This window comes from Vipera ursinii (genome assembly GCF_947247035.1).
Source record: "Vipera ursinii genome assembly, chromosome: 13".
In the NCBI taxonomy this organism is placed as follows: Eukaryota; Metazoa; Chordata; class Lepidosauria; order Squamata; family Viperidae; genus Vipera; species Vipera ursinii.
In genome coordinates, this window is record NC_139526.1 from 19,450,873 (window position 1) to 19,467,493 (window position 16,621).

The 16,621-nt window shown below is 58.1% G+C and overlaps 2 protein-coding genes across 3 annotated transcripts in view; one reads left to right on the forward strand and one right to left on the reverse strand.

Annotated features, from left to right (window-relative positions):
* The first annotated feature begins 1,331 nt into the window (after window positions 1-1,331).
* NDE1 (nudE neurodevelopment protein 1) lies at window positions 1,332-7,904 on the forward strand. Of its 2 annotated transcripts, none has more exons than XM_083372601.1 (9): window positions 1,332-1,393; window positions 3,194-3,305; window positions 3,429-3,582; window positions 4,534-4,682; window positions 4,796-4,932; window positions 5,248-5,427; window positions 5,741-5,832; window positions 5,957-6,093; window positions 7,039-7,904. In XM_083372601.1, the coding sequence occupies exons 2-9, from the start codon at window positions 3,220-3,222 to the stop codon at window positions 7,133-7,135; spliced, it is 1,032 nt and encodes a 343-aa protein (XP_083228727.1). In that variant the 5' UTR covers window positions 1,332-1,393; window positions 3,194-3,219; the 3' UTR covers window positions 7,136-7,904. The 2 variants fall into 2 exon arrangements, with proteins under 2 accessions (XP_083228727.1, XP_083228728.1); XM_083372602.1 differs by lacking the exon at window positions 1,332-1,393 and adding an exon at window positions 1,413-1,972.
* Window positions 7,905-8,284: 380 nt separating this feature from the next.
* LOC310646202 (myosin-11) overlaps window positions 8,285-16,621 on the reverse strand; it is a 29,172-nt gene continuing 20,835 nt past the window's right edge. Inside the window, exons 25-40 of the mRNA XM_083372462.1 lie at window positions 16,229-16,577; window positions 15,926-16,070; window positions 15,632-15,838; window positions 15,017-15,121; window positions 14,780-14,932; window positions 13,990-14,238; window positions 13,482-13,694; window positions 13,189-13,401; window positions 12,830-12,991; window positions 12,492-12,620; window positions 12,083-12,171; window positions 11,786-11,909; window positions 11,492-11,700; window positions 10,884-10,992; window positions 10,590-10,762; window positions 8,285-8,879 (exon numbers count right to left, since the gene is read on the reverse strand). Of these exons, the coding sequence (XP_083228588.1) occupies window positions 8,726-8,879; window positions 10,590-10,762; window positions 10,884-10,992; window positions 11,492-11,700; window positions 11,786-11,909; window positions 12,083-12,171; window positions 12,492-12,620; window positions 12,830-12,991; window positions 13,189-13,401; window positions 13,482-13,694; window positions 13,990-14,238; window positions 14,780-14,932; window positions 15,017-15,121; window positions 15,632-15,838; window positions 15,926-16,070; window positions 16,229-16,577 (2,783 nt within the window). The 3' untranslated portion in view covers window positions 8,285-8,725. The remainder of the gene's footprint in view (window positions 8,880-10,589; window positions 10,763-10,883; window positions 10,993-11,491; window positions 11,701-11,785; window positions 11,910-12,082; window positions 12,172-12,491; window positions 12,621-12,829; window positions 12,992-13,188; window positions 13,402-13,481; window positions 13,695-13,989; window positions 14,239-14,779; window positions 14,933-15,016; window positions 15,122-15,631; window positions 15,839-15,925; window positions 16,071-16,228; window positions 16,578-16,621) is intronic.

A 16,621-nucleotide genomic window follows, 5' to 3' on the forward strand; every position in this document is an offset into this window, starting at 1 on the left:
TGAGATTCTTCTGAATGAGAACAGCAGTTTGAGAGAGGCCAGGATCTACCCCTCCCCCCCCAGCTTTCCCGGCCTGTGCGTCCTTCAGGGCCCCTGAATGGCAAATCGGGCAGGAAGGCTGGGAGTGAGATGCTGCATTCTGGCAAACAGGAAGAGCCACAGTTTTAATTGCCAGGTCATTAGGATCCTGATTTACAAGGAAGAAGAGACCCATGAATTAGACACCACCTTAACTGAGAGCAGGAATTTGGGGTGCTGGAATTGCAGGCTCTCCCTTGCTCCCTTCATCCTCAGCACAAGAGGATGAACAGCAAGTGAAGCTCCTGAGTCATAGCCGGTCTTTGACAGGGACGTGACCCTCAGTTAGTCCAACCTGCTTCTGCCACACACTAGCCATTCCAGTGGGCTCCACATGAATCTGCTGGTCACTTTTAGTCACCTACTCTTGTCTGGCCCTCCTGCGGCCTTCAGTGGGCAGCTGGAAAGAGGAGAGTGGAGGACGAAGGAGGGAGTTGGGGCTTCATTCCCTCCTACGCTCAGCTCAAGTCTCCTGGCAGCTCTTCCGCTCTTGCACAGGCGGAAGGATGAGCTGGACCCTGCTTTGATTCTAGCTGAATTGGAACTTTGGAAGATAAGCTGAGGCTAAGCTGCCTGCAGGCCAGGTAAAGGCGAGTGAGCGAGCAAAGGCTACCCTTCCTGGGCCAGCAGGGTCAGTGGGCCAGCAGCATAGGAATAAAACGGACTGGGGTGAGGTCTCTGCCAAATTCAAAATATTAGTGGGAAACTGGCCTTTCCTTTCTTTTTAACCGTATTTCTCTCTTAGGGTGAGAACAAAGGAGGCCAGCTGCATTGGCAAACGCCTCTACTTCCTTTGCTCATCATTTGGCACCTACCTAATCTCCCCAGGATCCGGTTTGCAACGGGTTTCATAGAGGGGGCTGAGTTAATCAGCCGAGCAAAGCGATGAAGAATTTGTCTGGGCATCCTCCGCAGGCATCGGGCCACTACAAATCCTATCAATCTGGTCGTGCGGGGCCAAAAGCTGGCTGGGGGACAGAGCGTCGGGGTCAGCGGCTGGTGGGAGGGGACCCGCGGGGCTGGCTGCCATTCCCGGGTCGGGAGGGAAGCGCGGCTGTGGCCGGCTGCTCGCGACAACTCTTCCCCCGCCCGCCGCGCGCGCGCCTGCCCCATTGAAGAAAAAAGGGAGCGAGAGGCAGAAAAGATACAAAAGTTTCAACGTTCCGTCGGCCCGCGCCGATTGGAGGAGCGCGGCAGAGTCGCGTGACCGGCAGCCAATGGGAGGCCGCGCAGAGGCTGCCTGTGTTGTTTCGGACCGGCCGAGAGTTGCCAGTTGAGCGGGCGGCGGCGGCGTCTCCTCCCGGCGGCGGGCAGGGTGAGCGGCGGCGGGCGAAGAGACGGGGGGGCGTGGGGGGGGAAGCTTCGGGGCCGGGAGGCGACAAGATCCCCGAGCGAGCGAGCGAGCCAGCCGCCCCTCGCCGTGCATGAGGAGGGTCTCCCGGCCGGCCTTCCCGCTGTCCCGGGGGGGGCTTGAGAGGCAGAGAGGGTCGCATTTCAGGGGAGCTCGCCGTGGCCCCTTAGCCGGAGAGGTAAACTCCGTGTCGCGGGGTCGGTCGTGTGCCCGAGAGCGAGGAGGGCACTCCGAACCCAGCCTGCCCGGGGGGGCTCTTCTGCTGTGCTCCTCCCCCCCCCGAGCCCTTGCAGACGGGGCCAAGCCACGGCCAGCCCCGGCGCAGCTTGGGGAGCCGGTGGGAAAGTGACCCGCGAAAGCCACCCGGGTCTGCCAGATGTCCTGGCTTCTGGCACCAGGCGGGGCGAGAGTAAGCAGCGTTTGGGGAAGTCACCTCACTTTCGTGGAACCTCCTTTGGGTCTAGCCCCCCCCCCACTGCTTGGCAGCGCTTTGCAACTTACTGCCCACCGCCCCGTTTGAAGCAGCTGGTGGAAGCTCTTCCGGTGAGAGCATTGACCCCCTCCCCTGTGGCCGTTTGGGGAAGGAATGGCGGGGGGGGGGACTGGCTTAGAGCAGTGCCAAGGAGGGCTGTGAGGTTGCCTTGGGCTCCCTCGGCCCTCCAGGTCCTGATGGGCTCTTCTGGCTCCTGGCGCCTCTGTTTCTCCAGCCAGTTTCAGGCGTGAAGGGCCCCTCCTGCGGGGGCCTTTCCTCCTTGGCCAGAGACCCCTGGACCTCCCTTCAGAGCCACGCCCAAAAGATGGGCAGAGACCTGGGGGAGCCTCAGGGGAGCCTTGCCGTCCAGTCCAGCCCTGTGCAGCCTCACTCCTTCCCAGTTCGAAGGCCCGGCTCTGGGGCCTCCTCTGAGCCTCCTGGCATAACAGCTCAGCTTGCAAAGCGGCCCCCAGGATCCGATCCCTCGGCCTCTCTCAGGGCAGCGGAGAAAGCAGGCCAGAGCGGTCTGCGCCCAGCTCTCTCGCCTCACTTGCCCCCTTTGGCCCCAGCCCAGCCAAGTCTCCTCCAGCCCGGCTCCCTCCAGCTCTGTTTATGGCGTCCCAGCAGTTGCGCCAGGAGTGGCCAGAGATTTATTCAATGCGCCTTTTAACTTGGCAAGATCGTGAGCGCTCAGACCAACCACAATCCCAAATGTGTTTCTTCTTTCCAAAGTTCCACTCTGGCCTGCTTTCTCTGAGTGTCTTTATTTTTCTTTAAAAGCATATCTTTATGTAAAACAATTCAGAAATGAAGAAGATCATTTTTGAGGCAGCTGAGTAGCAAAAAACAACCCAAGTGAAAATTCCAGGCAATTTGTGCGTGACTTTCAGTGCCTGGTTAGAAACTCCATCTGTGGTTAATTCACAGAAGATGCTCGGAGCTTTCCCCTGCCCAGCGCCAGGGGCTCAGGGACCCGCTGGGGTTGCAGATAGAGGTGTGTCTGCCATTTTGTAAGGAAATGGGTGGGCGTCTCTAGGCCTCTGGCGTTGGGCATCTGCGGCCTCTTTCGGTCTCCCTGTGTCAAGCCGTCTCCCCGAAGTTTGTTCTTGGCGGGGTCTCTCCTTCCAACACCAGAAAGAGGAAAGGTCTCCTGAGCATATGTAGAGTTCTGGAGTGAACTTCGACGCTGTTTTGGGGCCTGGGAGGGAGATCATCCTGCGGGGCTGCTCCGCTCAGACGTGTGGTGGGCTCTGCAATCCACCCGCCCCCGACTCTCTCCCCCCACCTCGCAGGAAGACCATGCCAGACGGCTTCTACCATGGCTGACCCCGGAAGGAGCCCCTTCGATTCCGCAGGGGGGGAGCTCGACTACTGGAAGGAGCTCTCCAGCAAATACAAGCAGTGGTAAGCCTCCCCCTCCGGCTTCTCGGCCACTGAGCAGCAGCAGTTTTCAGCCTTTGGCAGGCGTGGGGAGGGACCTGCCGGGTTCCTGGGCCGGGGTCAGCCTCCTGCCCGCTTTGCCTCCAGTGTGGAGAGCGCCCAGGAGGAGCTGCGCGAGTTCCAAGAGGGCAGCCGTGAGTACGAAGCCGAGCTGGAGATGCAGCTGCAGCAGCTGGAGACTCGAAACCGGGACCTCCTCTCGGAGAACGTCCGGCTGCAGATGGAGGTGGAGACGGTCAAGGTGAGGAGGGGGTCAGGCTCGCTCCGGGGTGCCAGGCCCCCCTGGCAGTCGAGGAGGAGAGCTGCATCACCTATGAGAGGGGCTGGAGCCGATTTGGGTCGGTCCTTCAAAGGCCATCCTGGCCATGGGGGGGGGGCATCTTTTTTGAGGTCCTGAGTTTCTATTGGGCGAGGGGAGCAGCTGGAGGAGAGGAACTCGGTCGTGGGTGGGCAGACCAGGGAAGGACGGCTGCAGGGCTACCTGACAAGCGAACTGGGTGAGGCAGGGGGCCCGCCTTGCAGGGGTGGTGTGTGCCTGAGATTTATTTTTCAGCCAGGGGCGTTTATATGTAGGTCACCCATGCAGTCACACAGGGTGGGTGGGTAATGGGGATCCAGGTTGGGCCTTGCCAATGCTGGCCTTTCAGGGGCATCTAAACATGCCTTTTCTGCACTCTCAGGATGTTGGCAGAATTTGGCCAGGGGGAAATTGGCCGTTTCTGGGGGGGAGGGTGGAAGAAGGGGGGCAGATAATGTGAGGCTCAGCAAAGATGAAGGGAAGGGAAAAGGGACACCACCCCTGGTGACCCTCAAGTGCTCGGGGTCCTGTTTTTAATGTTGTGATCCTCAGCCTGTCACCTGATGAAGCAGCTCTCGGACAGGGAAAGCCATTTTGACAATTGGGTCATTCATCCATGCCCCCCCCTGCTGCCCCCCATAGCAGTGCTGGAACAGAGGCCCATTGAAGCTGCCAGGCAGCTGTGCTGGCATGCAGCACTGGGTGGTGGCAGAGACCCGAGCCGAGGCAGGGGCCTGCCTCTCCAGGGCAGCGTTGGCGTTCAGAGCCCTATTTGGGGGGGCAGCCACACAAGGGTGCGGGGGGGGGGCAAAGGCCATCTAGCGCAGTGCACACCCAGCCTGGGCAGCAGGGCTGTGTGAGTGGCATTTCTTCTGCATGATTGTTTGGGGCTAGGAGAAGATTGCCAGCCAACACGCCGACGGGGACCGGCAGATCTCGGCCCTGGAGGAGGAGCTGGACCAGGCGAGGGCTGCCCGGGACCAGCTGCAGAAGTACATCCGGGAACTGGAGCAGTGCAACGACGACCTGGAGAGGGCCAAGAGGTACCCCGGGTGGAGGGGGCGAGGTTTGGAGCCCCGGAGCCTCCCCGTGGACCCTCCGGGCTAGGCTCCCCTAGCTCCATGCCTGGCTGACGCTGTGCCCGGGCTCCGTGCAGAGCCACCATCATGTCCCTGGAGGACTTTGAGCAGCGGCTGAACCAGGCCATCGAGCGCAACGCCTTCCTGGAGAGCGAGCTGGACGAGAAGGAGAGCCTCCTGGAGTCAGTGCAGCGGCTGAAGGACGAAGCCAGAGGTGGGCAGCACTCCGTTCCACACTGTGGGCCTTCCCCAGCCCCTCTCTGCTTCGCTTGAAGGAGCCCCGGGGTTGCGGCACAGCATTAAAGAAGAAATGTCGGAGAGGGAAGAGGAGCAAGGCAGGCAGCCCCCTGGGACTGCCGGTGGCAGAAGCGGGCCTCGGGACCCAGCCGACAGAGAGCCTTTCCCTCCTGAATCCGCGCACGCTCTTCCCTGGCCAGCTCTGTGCGCTTCGGAGCCCTTTGGGGTGCCTTGGCCCAGAGAGGCAGGAAGGGCAGGGCCATCTCACCCTTGAGCTGCTCTCGGCCCCTAGATTTGCGCCAAGAGCTGGCCGTGCAGCAGAAGCAGGAGAAACCGAAGGCCTCAGTGGAGGGCTCCTCGGAAGCCGGACGGATGGACACAGCCATGCGAGGCGCCTCCCCCAGGCCATCAACCGCTGCAGTCCCCCAGGGGCCCAGCAATGGATTTAGTACCCCAGGAGCCTTCAGAAGAGGTGAACAGATCTCCCTCTCTCTCCCTCCCTCCCCTCCTCTCTCTCATACACACACACACACACACATTTTCTTTTCACTTGCCCAGTAGTCTGTGAAGCAATGGCGCCCCCTGTTGAGGAAGAAGTGGCTGCACATCAGGCCCCAGTATGCCCAGTGTCTTTCTCCCAGTGGGGAAGGTGGCTGGAATCACTGATGGCCTGGATAGAAAAGCCTCAAGTCCTATTACAAAATCAGTTCAGGAAGAAGATATCTGAAAAGCTTTAAAATCCACGCAGCGTTCACTTTGCAAATAAAGCATCTTTTTTAACCAAGGTTTTGAGAATGGATCCAGTGGAACGCCGCTTACGCCTGCCGCACGGATATCAGCACTGAACATTGTGGGGGACCTCCTGCGGAAAGTCGGGGTGAGTCTTGGGGCATTTGAGAGGAACGAGTGGAAAAGCTAGATTTGCCCTCCATCCCTAGTCCAACAGTGGGATCCACGCCCGAGTTCCCCAGGGCTGACCCAGCCACGGTCTTTGCTCGTAGGTGCTGGAATCCAAGCTGGCCTCCTGCCGAAACTTCGTCTATGACCAGACCCCGTACAGAAGCCCAGCGCCACCCCCTCCCTACACGGGCAGGGACGCGTATGAGAGGCGTCTGAGCGGCCCCCACGTGCCCCAGGGGTGAGTCTACAGGAAACCCTCCTCCCTGCGGCGGTGGGTGGGGGGAAACTGCAGACATCACGTGTCGGTGTTGCTCTAAAGGCGGAGACCTTCACCCCGGAGAGGGCTCCGTGGAGGCTCTCGCTCAGCTCTGAGTCCTCTGGATGATGTGCTGGAATTGAATGGGCACCATCCATGCCTCGCAAGCACAGTTTTCTGAGCCTGTTTATGGAAAAGTGGGCGTTCCCAGTGCCAGTGGAGGGGCTGCCTTTGTTGGCTCGGAACATACCCAGATTGTGAGGCGAGAGGAGGGCCGTGGCAGAAGAAGCTCGGAGCAAAGGAGAGACGACGACTGCAAAGCCGGGTTGGCACTTCATGAAACATTTGTCCCCCGATGTTAGCAGAGCTCGTGCTTTGCCCCAGAGCTTTTACCCAGGTGGAGTAAATCTCTCCTGCATTCTTTTTATTTAAAGACTTTGGCCCTTTGCTCAAATGTACCACTCCCGGCTGGTAAGTGCCCTGCTGGATCGGGCCCCAAGGTCAGTCTGGCTGGCGTCTGCAAGCCTTGGGGGAAGCCCCAGAGTGGGCAAGGGAGAAGCCCAACGGCACGGTTCCTGGGAGAGCAGGGAGGGAAGCTGCCCAGGGATCTGGCCGTCTGCAACCTCGTGCCCTCCAGATTCGCCTGGAACTGGGAGTGGCTCTCCCTAAGTTGGAGCGGGCCAGGTTGGCTGATAGGAAACTGGGGTGGGGAGTGTGAGTCCTGGGAGCCCCAAGAGGGGCACTGGCCTTCCTGGGGTAGGAGAGTTGGCGACTTCTTGCCCGGGACCGGCTCTTCTGACCCAGGAGCGTCTGGCGCCCTCCAACCTCTTCCTCGTTTGCGGTGAGTCGGGGCCTTCCCTCGCTTGACTCCCCCACTGTCAGCCCCCTGGCAGGTTCCGAGGCCAGTGACCCCTTCTGATTCCACAGGCTGGCCAAGCGACTGGATTTAGGCACGCGGCCGTCCAACCTTGCAGGGCCGGCGGGCCTTCCAGCACAGAGGGCAGCAGCCCAGATGCTTTTCTGAGGGACTTGGGAGCCAGCCCGCTTCTCTGGCAGCCGGTCATGGCCACTCGCCTTCAACGGGAGAGCCGCGAGGAAAGCTGGCTGTGTCCGAAGGAAGAGAGAGAGTCTGTCTTGGGTCCCAGCAGGGCTACGTCGAGAGCCTCGCAGGAGAGCCAGAGGCCGCTCTTCTTTGCCCAGCTGGGAGGGTCTGCTTTCCTTTCCAGGGAGAGTAGAGCCCCCCCCCCGGGCCTGGCTGCCTTCCTGCCTCCAATGGGGCCCCCAGAGGCCCTTGAGTGGGCAGGGGGAGTCCTGTTGTGAAGCCTAAGCCAGCATTTCTGGACACCACGAGCCTCTCTTTTGGTCTTCTAAGCTGCAACTGCCTCGGCCAAGAAGGAGCCTCTCCCAAAGTGCCTCTGAGCCCCTAAAGAGCCCCCCCAGTGGGCTTTCTTTGACACCCCCTGGGGGTCGTTTGCTAGAAAAAGTGGCTTGGGCCTTAGGAAGCTCAGCAACGCCAGCCTCGTGTTATCAGGTGGTGCGTCTGCTGCTGAGTACAGAGAGTTAACGGGGTCCGGCATATAAATCTGCTAAATAAGAAAAAGCACAAGCTGGTGTACTCGAGAAGTTTGGGACAAAAGCTCCTCTCATCCTCAGCCAACAAGGCCTTGGGCAATGGGAGTTGTAGTCCAGCCCATCTGGAGAATTAGAAGATTCTGTCCTGGTGCCTTGATCCTGTCCATTTCCCTGTTTAAACTGGTGCCTTTTAATTAAGGCAGCTTATAAAAAGTTCATCAGAGGAGCGTTGTTGTTGAGGCTCCTATTCCAACATGGAAGTTTCTCTCTGGGGGTGGGGCAGGCGGGGGTTTCCTTTTATGCACCGGGAAAGAGATGTAGAGTTGCTGGATTATTAAACTAGTTTGTCATCCAAAACTGCTGTACTTCTGACTCCATTTTGATTTTCTTGGCTAGAACCCAAACGAGAGAGATGGCAGCAAGGAAATACCTTGCAATCTTGTCAGAAAAAGCAGATTTCCTCTAACATAAGTTTCAAAAGGCAGTAAGTTTCTAGTCCTTTTCCTGAAGAGAGAGGTGCTTGTGAGTTGTCCCTGGGGTGCTTTGTGGCACACTTTGCGCTCGGGTTATTCTGATTTTTAACAACCTTTATTAATGTTTGTGTGTGTGTGTGTTAAGCACAAAGGTCATCCCAAGTAGGAAGAGTCGTTTTCTCGTTTGTTCCCTCCCCTCCCACCCACCCCACCCCAAAGCAGTGATTCAGAAAGGCACGTGGGTTTTGGCAAATTTGGGGGTCTCTTCTGGAAGTCTGGAACCGCTGGGAAGCACAATAATGTTGGGGAGGGGCAAGGCAAGTGGGCTTTCTCTCCCAGGGGTACGGAGCAGTTCTGGGGAGGGCGGCCCTGGACTGGTCACCCAGGCAGGGGCATCTCCCGTGCTGAAAGGCAGTTGCGTGGCTAAGAGTGTCTACGGGGGAGCGAAGGCAGCTGTGGTCAGGGCAGACGTGGCTTTGGGACAGGCAAAGCGGCCTAGAGGGCTACTATGCCCCCCCCTTTTCCTGGTGCAGCAGTCAAACGAGCAAGCGTGGCGAGGGGGGGGCTGGTTAGTCGCTGGATTTGGTTCCATTGAAATTTGCGTCCCGGGGGTCTCCCTCTTCCTCAGAGCCTTCGGTGGCGTTTTCGACCGACCGCCTGCCCCCGCTGCCACCACCGCCGGATCGGCGCGAGGGGGCGAAGGACACCGGCTCGTTCCCACGCCTGCAGTTGGGAAAAAGGATTGGTGAGAAAGAGTGGGCACTGCCGCTTCTTAGGAGCCGGTGGAGGCTGAAGAGCAGAAGGTGCCCACCTGCGCCCTCTTTACACAGAGGAGAGAGATCCTTTCCGAATGTCTGACTAGGAGGGCCTCGGAGATGCCAGCCTGCCCAAGAGCTGCTGGCAGACCCGGTCTTCTCTCCTGACATGCCTTCCTGCCCTCTGTGCCCTCCCCAGAGTTCTGTGAGCTGATAGGGCATCGCCCGACTTCCCTTCGGCCAGCTGAAGCTTCCTGCTGGCTGCTTTCTAGCCCTCTCCCTCCATTCCCTCCCCCCAAATTCAGGTAGGCGAAAAAAGGGGCCCAATGTTCTCCCTGCATCAGAGGCTCGCTTCCATCAGGAGCTGAGTCAGTGGCAGCCTTTTCTGCGGTGCATGGAACAGATCAGTGGGAAGGAGGGTGGCAGCTCTAACCACTCGGCTCCTGTGCAGAAAGGGCCAGTGGAAAAGGGGTGAAATGCAGCGGCAGGAGTTTGGCTTTGTGAGTGCGTGCGCGCACACACCCACACCCACACTCCACCTTCAGTGGCAGCAGCAAAGCCCAGTGCTGCAAGGAGAAGCCACACCTCTCACAGAAGGCAAGTGGCTTAACCGATCCAGAGAGGTTTTTATGAGTTGGGGGGTGATGCATGAATTCCCAGCCCAAGATGGGTCTTTGGAACACAGCTGCCCACTGTGTGGGGCCACAAGGGAGCCAGTCGAGGCATCTGCTTTTGCATGACAAAGAAGGTAGCGAGGGGGCATGGCCTGCTCCTGGAGGCGGCTTGCCTGGCTGCGTGGGGGCAGCTGCCCCACATATCGGGGTGCTCTTGCTTCAGAAGCAACTGGGGCAAGTGCTTTGGGCCTCAGCACTGCTCATTTGCTCATGAAAGCAGCTGGGTTTTCCCCCAAAGTAGCTACATGCATCAGAAGGAAGAAGCTGTGGCTGCTTAAAGCAGCGGTCTCCAAATTTGACAATTTAAAACTTGGAGACTGGGGAATTCTTGGGAATTCTGGAAGTTGTGCTGAGTTTGGAGACCCCTGGCTTAAAGGATTGTGCTCATGAGCCGGCTCCTTGTATGCGCTGCAGAGCTCTGTGAAATGGTGTTTGTGCAAGTCATGGACACGATTTGATTTTAAAAGGAGGGGGAGGAGGGATGTGTTGGCGAAGCTCAGTTGTGGGGGAGTGACTAGAATAGAGGTGCGCAGCAGCCTCTGGTCAGGAGCAAGGGGCATGCAGCGCAAACTCTGTCACGGTTGTCTCTCAGAAGAAGCCGCTACCCACGAGATATCCAAGCCTTCAGAGTTTGCAGGAGGCTCGCTTGGATTTCTGAGGGACCCAAAGGCAGGTTGGGGTTTTGCAATCACAAGCAGGCTGCAAAGGTGAAGGCCTGGTACCTGCCGAGTCACTGCGGAGCTTCTGGGTTCCCTCTGAAAGAGAGAAGGGTCCACCACATCAGCCCCAGCCGGCAGCACCTGGTAGGGGGGACCGGGGCCCTGGAGAAGGCACCGCCGTCCTATTCTTGGGCCCTGCGCAGTCCTGCCTGCACCCTCCAAGTGAGGCCAAGGGTACCAGCCAATCCCTTGGCTCGGGCCATGGGTGGGAATGGGCAAAGGCCTCTGGGGAGGAGCGGGCAATGTCTGCGGGAAGCCAGCCAGGCGGGAGGCGCGGGGCCTCACCTGAGCTTGCTCTTCAGGGCCACCATCTCCCGCCCCAAGGCCTCGTTGCTCTCCGTGGCCTCGTCCAGCTCCCGCTGCAGCTTCCTGCGGCTGGCATTGATGCGCTGGGCCTCCTCCTCCGCCTCCTCCAGCTGCCGCTTCAGCTGCTTCACCCGGGCACTGGCCTTGTCTGCCTGGGGGAGAGGCCAGCAGGGGCTTCAGAGCCAGCCCCAGGGGACCGAAAGCAGCCCCGGTGTTTCCGGCAGGGGACGATGGAAGGTTCTGCCGCAGCATTCCCCACCGCCGGGCACCCACCTGGTCCTTGTACTGCTCGGCCTGCTTCCTCTCATCCTCCGCCTGCAGCAGAGTCTCTTTCAGCTTCTTGTCCTTCTGGCGCAGGGCCTTGGCCGCCGTCTGCTTTTCTCTAGGGAGGCAGAAAGGCACTCAAAGGGGCTAGTCCACTTGAAGCTCTCCAGGGCTTGAAAGCAACAACACAGCCCAATACAAAGGCAGGACAGTCTGCTGGCATGTTTCTTTCGTGGAAGGAGACTCTGCCTTGTGAATTGCATCCAGGGCGAGGCAAAGGAAAATGACTTGTTTTTAAAAATATTTCTGAGTTTATTGTTTAAAAATAGGCTGCTTGTATTTTCACAAAAATGGGTTTTATTTACCTGGAACTGAATATAATGTTTAAAAGATGTTGAGGAAAGTTAAAAGCTTTTAAAAAAAGCCATTTTCAGGTCTGCCTGAATGGTTTAGCGGTGGCATCTCAAGATTCCCCTCGGAGGGTCCCCAAGATCAGGCCTGGAGGTTTGGTGCCAAACAGCTGGATGCACACCTGGACACCTAGACTGCAAACAGCTCACACGAGGAGGCCCTGCTCTGGGCAACCCCCCCCCCCCCATGCTTCCCCCTTTGGGTACCTGGACTCCTGCTCCAGTTGCTCGTCCAGCTGGCTGATTTTGGCCTCCAGGGCCGAGATGGTGGCCTTGAACTTGGACTTGACGGCCCCCTCCATGTCCTGCAGCTTGGACCTCAGCTCCTTGTTCTGCCGCTCCAGCTGCTGGCGGGCGCTCTCATTTTTCTGCGCGGTGGCGCGCTCCGTGGCCAGCTCATTGCTCAGCTGCTCTGACTGAAGAGGGGAAGGGGAGATTCGCAGAGCGGCTGGACAGAGCAAGTCACGCCCTTGCCCAGCCCCTCCCAGGGAGGGGTCTTACCTGCTGCACCGCCTTGCGGAAGCGGTCGCTCATGGCCTCCATGTTGCCCTGCTCCTCCTCCAGCTCCTCCTCCAGCTGGGAGATTCGGGCCTCCAAGCGGCGCTTCTCATCCTGGAGGCTGATCCTGGGGGGCAGTTGGGGACATCGCAAGGGGTCACCAGCTGAGATCCACCATCTGCCACCCCCTCCAGGTCCCATGTCCAGTGCTGGGCAGCTTATCCGAGTGGCTCTCCAGCCCCGGCCAGGGGTGCTGCCAGGCCATCCGTTCTGGCCCCGTGAGGGCGTTGGGCTGCTTACCTCCCTGAGGCAGAGCTGGCCAGCTCCTCCGCCAGGTCCTCCTTCTCCTGGTCGGCCTGCTTCCGAGCCCGCTCTGCAGCAGCCAAGTCCTGCCGAGGAAGAGGCTCCTGAACATCCCAGGCCCGGGACCCCACTTTCAGAATCGGGGGCTGTCATTCAACTCCTCTCGAGGGGCTCAATTTGATAGGACTCTCCACTTGGGCCAGATTCCAGTCCTGCTTTTCTCCTGGGATTGGGAGTGGTCTACGCAGCTCCCCCTCCTCAACCCTCTTCCCCAGAACTGCCCTGTGGGGAGGGTGGCCGGTGTGACTTCTATGGCTGAAAGCAGACCACACACACACACACACACACATCCTGGGCAGTGGGTTTCCACGGTGCTCCCGGCCTTTCCAGCCTCCCACCAGCTCACCTCTTGCAGCTGCATCAGCTCTGCCTCCAGGTTCTTCGCCTTCTTCTCGTTCTCCCGGGCGGTGGCAAAGACCTCCTCCCGGGCAGCCCGGGCATCATCCAGCTCCCGCTGGAAGTCCTTCATCTGGGCCTGGGGGTAGGTCAGAGGGTCAGGCCTTCCTCCTGCCCCCTCCCTGACTCGGGGCTCGCTCGTGTATTGCCCAAGGAACCCCCTCCTTCCGCAGACAGTCCCATCTTCTGGGACCAGTAGGGCAGCACGGGGGCTGTCCCCCAAATGCACCTGGAGCCACCCCCGGGGAAGAGGGGGCTGCTCCAGAGGGGCTGAGTGGTCCGCCCAACCTGCAATTTCCGCAGCTGCTTGATGGCTTCCTCACGGCCCTTGTTGGCGGAGTCCAGCTGCCCTTCCAGGTCTTTGAGGTCCACCTCCAGCTTCTTCTTGGCAGCCGCTGCCAGGCCCCGCTGCTTGCGCTCGTCTTCCAGTTCTACCTCCAACTCATGGAGCTGGTGAAGAGGGGGGAGAGACCGGGTGTGTGTGTGACGCAACACAGCACGGAGTTTGCAGCTGTACCCAAACCCACCAGTGCTCACCCTTCTAACTCTCACAGCTCTCAATGGAGAATGCCCCTTCAGGAAAGGGTCCCTTGCCTTCTCCCTGGCATGGAATGGATGCTCACAAGGAGAAACGGGGGCTCCCGTACCTGCTTCTGCAACTGCCGGCGCTTCTCTTCGTTCTGCTCATCCCGGGCTTGCAAGTCCCTCTCAAACTGCCCCTTCAGCGCCTGCATGTTGACCTCCAGCCTCAGCTTGGCATCCTCGGTGGCCTGCAGCTCATCTTCTAGCTCCTCCAGCTGAGTCTTCATTTCTTCCATCTGCTGCTCCAGGGCCCGTTTGGACTTCTCCAGGTCATGGACCTTCCCAGAGAAGAGAGTGTGAGAAAGGAGGAGGAGGAGGAGGAGGAGGAGGAGGAGGAGGAGGAGGAGGAGGAACTTACATTCTTGCCAACATCATCCTTGGAGCTCACGAGGTCTTCCATCTCTGCTCTCAGCAATTTGTTGGTCCTCTCCAGCTCCTCCTTGGCTTCCAGGGCCTCCTCCAGAGCCCGGGCCAGTGAAAGCGCTTTCGTCTCCTTTTCTCTGGCGTCAGCCTCTGCTCGGTCCCGTTCCTCAGCATATTTGGAGGAGATGTTCTTCTCCTCAGCAAGCATCTAGGAAGGCAGAGAAGGTGTCGGGGGTCACCTGAATGAAGCCATAGTGCCACGCTCAGTGAACAATCCCTGTCTACTTTTCTTTACCTGCCTACAAAATTCAGGGGACTGGATAGAAGAATATTAACATTTCTAAAACTAGGTTGATGGATATACTGAATTAATTTTCTAAAAACTTTAATTATTCATGTATTAATGTAGTAAAACATACATTAACTATTGCATCAATGGAATTTCCAGGTGCAGTAGAACGTAGCTTGATAGTAGATACTAGATCAAAGAGTTCAATTCTCACCTGGTCAAACTTCTTCTGCTTCTTCTCCAGGTTAGAAACCATCTGACGCTGGTTATCCAGGTCAACCACGAGGTCGTCCAGCTCCTGCTGAAGCCGGTTCTTGGTTTTTTCCAGTTTGTCGTATGAAGCAGCTTTTTCCTCAAACTGCTGGCTGAGGCCCTCTACTTCCTTCTGGAGCCTCTTCTTGCTTTCCTCCATGGCTTCAATGGTGCCAAGATACTCTTGCATCTTCCTCTTGGAGTCAGAGAGCTGCAGGCGAGATTCAGGGACAGAGACAGGAGGGCTCCTTGAGTCTGCTCAACAGGGCAGCCCCCATCTTTAAAGGCTGCAGGGGAGGGTCTGTCATTCCACAGCAGATGGGCTACCACCACCATTTTGCCTCTTCTCTTGGGCCATCACAACAAAATGCCATGGAATGACCCCTTGGAACACTAATGGGCTTTTGAATGCCCCAAGCAGACAGCCAGATGGCATGACCCAAGGAAGACTTAAGTTAGGGTTACATCACTATGAACTCATAGAGCAAAATGGACATCGCCAACAAATTCAGAGTGCTTGGGAAGACATTGACTTATCTAGGCTGCCCTATCTATGTTTCCTGGTAAAATACATGGGAAAATCCCATTGGAGGAAAATTCCATTTAACCCATCACTGTTGACTATGTAACCTTGCTTGATGTAGAGTTGGGTTCAATGACCACTTGCTGTGGGTCTAAAACAGCAATAAAACTCAACCAACCTTACAAGAGTTGGGCAAGGAATAAACACACATAGTCATAACTGTTCATACCTGCACGTTTAATGTTGAAATCTGCCTCTCCAGATTCTGCTTTGCTTCCACCTCTTCCTCCAGCTGTTCCTGCAGGCCGTTCTTCTCGTCCTCCGTTTGCCGAAGCTTGGTGGACAGGTTGAGCTTCTGCCGAGTTTCCTCCTGCAGCAGCTCCTAGACAGTGGAACAGCTCTTGGCGAACTCCTTCCCAAAGAACCACCTCAGCTGTCTCCAAACTGGAGCCCACAAAACACCTACTTGCGTGTCTTGCAGCTGGGAGCTCAGAGTCACCACATCCTTGGTCAGTTTGATGCTCTTGCCCTCGGCTTCGTTCAGCAGAACCGACATGTTTTCAGCCTCTGCCTAGAAAAGGAAAGAGCATCGGGAGCATTGATCTACCTTGTGTTTAATTTCCAGCATTGCTATCTGGTGTTTCTAGAAAACAGAAACTCAAAAGAAGAAGCAACTGAGAATAAGGTAAAATAGCCCCCCAAAGCAAAAAAGAACAGCACGGACGGATCAAATTTTACTGCTGGAGATGGAGAAAAGACCACGTTTCTCACACCTCTGTGAGCTCTACCACCGTGTTGACCTGTTGTGCACCCAGCAGCGAAGGCGCGCCAAGCAGCCCCCACCTGCAGTGTAGAAGGAGCGGCCCAAACAGGAAAGAGGAGCAAAGATGTTGTGTGGGGTCTTGGCTGAACAGGACTCCCTTCGGAGTTACCCCCACGGAAGGCACAGCACCATGGAACCCCCGCTCTGCTTTCTGCCAGCCATGGACAAGGAAGGCTCAGCAGCTGGTCAGGGGTGCGGGGCCTTCCCCAGCCGGCTGTTTTTGTCAAGGTGGGGAAGGATCCTTCCCTTCTGAATTACCTGCAGTTTATGGACTTTTTCGTTGAGCTCCGTCCGGACTCGCTCCCCATCGGCAAACTTGGACTGCAGCTCCTGCAGCTGCACCTCCAGCTTCTTCTTCTTGTATTCCACCTCCTGCTTGGCCTGATTGAGCGACCGGATCTCGTTGCTCAGGTCCGCATTTCCCTTCTCCAGCATCTGCTTGGTTTTGTCCAGGTTAGCCTTGGCCTGAAAGCATCAAGGACACTCAGCCGGGCAGGAGGACGGGCTGGCGTGGGCAGGGCGCCTCTTCCCCTTCCTCCCAGCTGGAGTTACCCGCTTGAACTGCTCCAGCTGCTCGGCCAGCTCTTCCACGGCCTGGGCGTGCTTCTGGCGCATCTCCTGCACCTGGGCCTCGTGGGCTCGCGTCTCCTCGTCCAGCGCTCGCTTCAGGACCGTCACCTCCTGCTCCCTCTTCGCTCTGAGCCCCAACACAAAGAACCATGAAGCGGGGTGCAGCCGAGGCACCTCCTTCCTCTGTCCTTCCCTGAGCGTTCCCGCCTCCCCATCGGAGGTCTGCTTCCTTGCAGCTCACCCTGGATTGTGCCATCCCCTGGACCCCTGGCCCTCTGGCCCCACCTGAGCTCCTGCTGGGTGGCGGTGCTGTCCAAAGTGTCCTCCAGCTCCGTCTTGAGCGCCTCCAGCTCCTCCCCGAGGTCCCGCTTCTGCTTCTCGGCTTTGTGACGTGCAGCCCGCTCGGAGTCCAGGTCCTCCTGCAGGTCCGAGATGTGAGCTTCCAACTCCCGGATCTTTTTCACTGCGTTGTTCTTCTGGCTCATTTCATCTTCCAGCCTGAGTGAGGGAAACGGAAAGGAGGTCAAACGCGCGAAGCCAACTGGCTTGACTGCGGAAATGCTGGTCTTGTCTGGAGGGCATTGAGGGATTCCCATGTGCAGAAGGAGCAGAGAAGAGATGAGGAAGGAGGTCCCTGGTGGGAGAGAGACCTTCTAGCTGGCCAGCGCAGGTCAGATG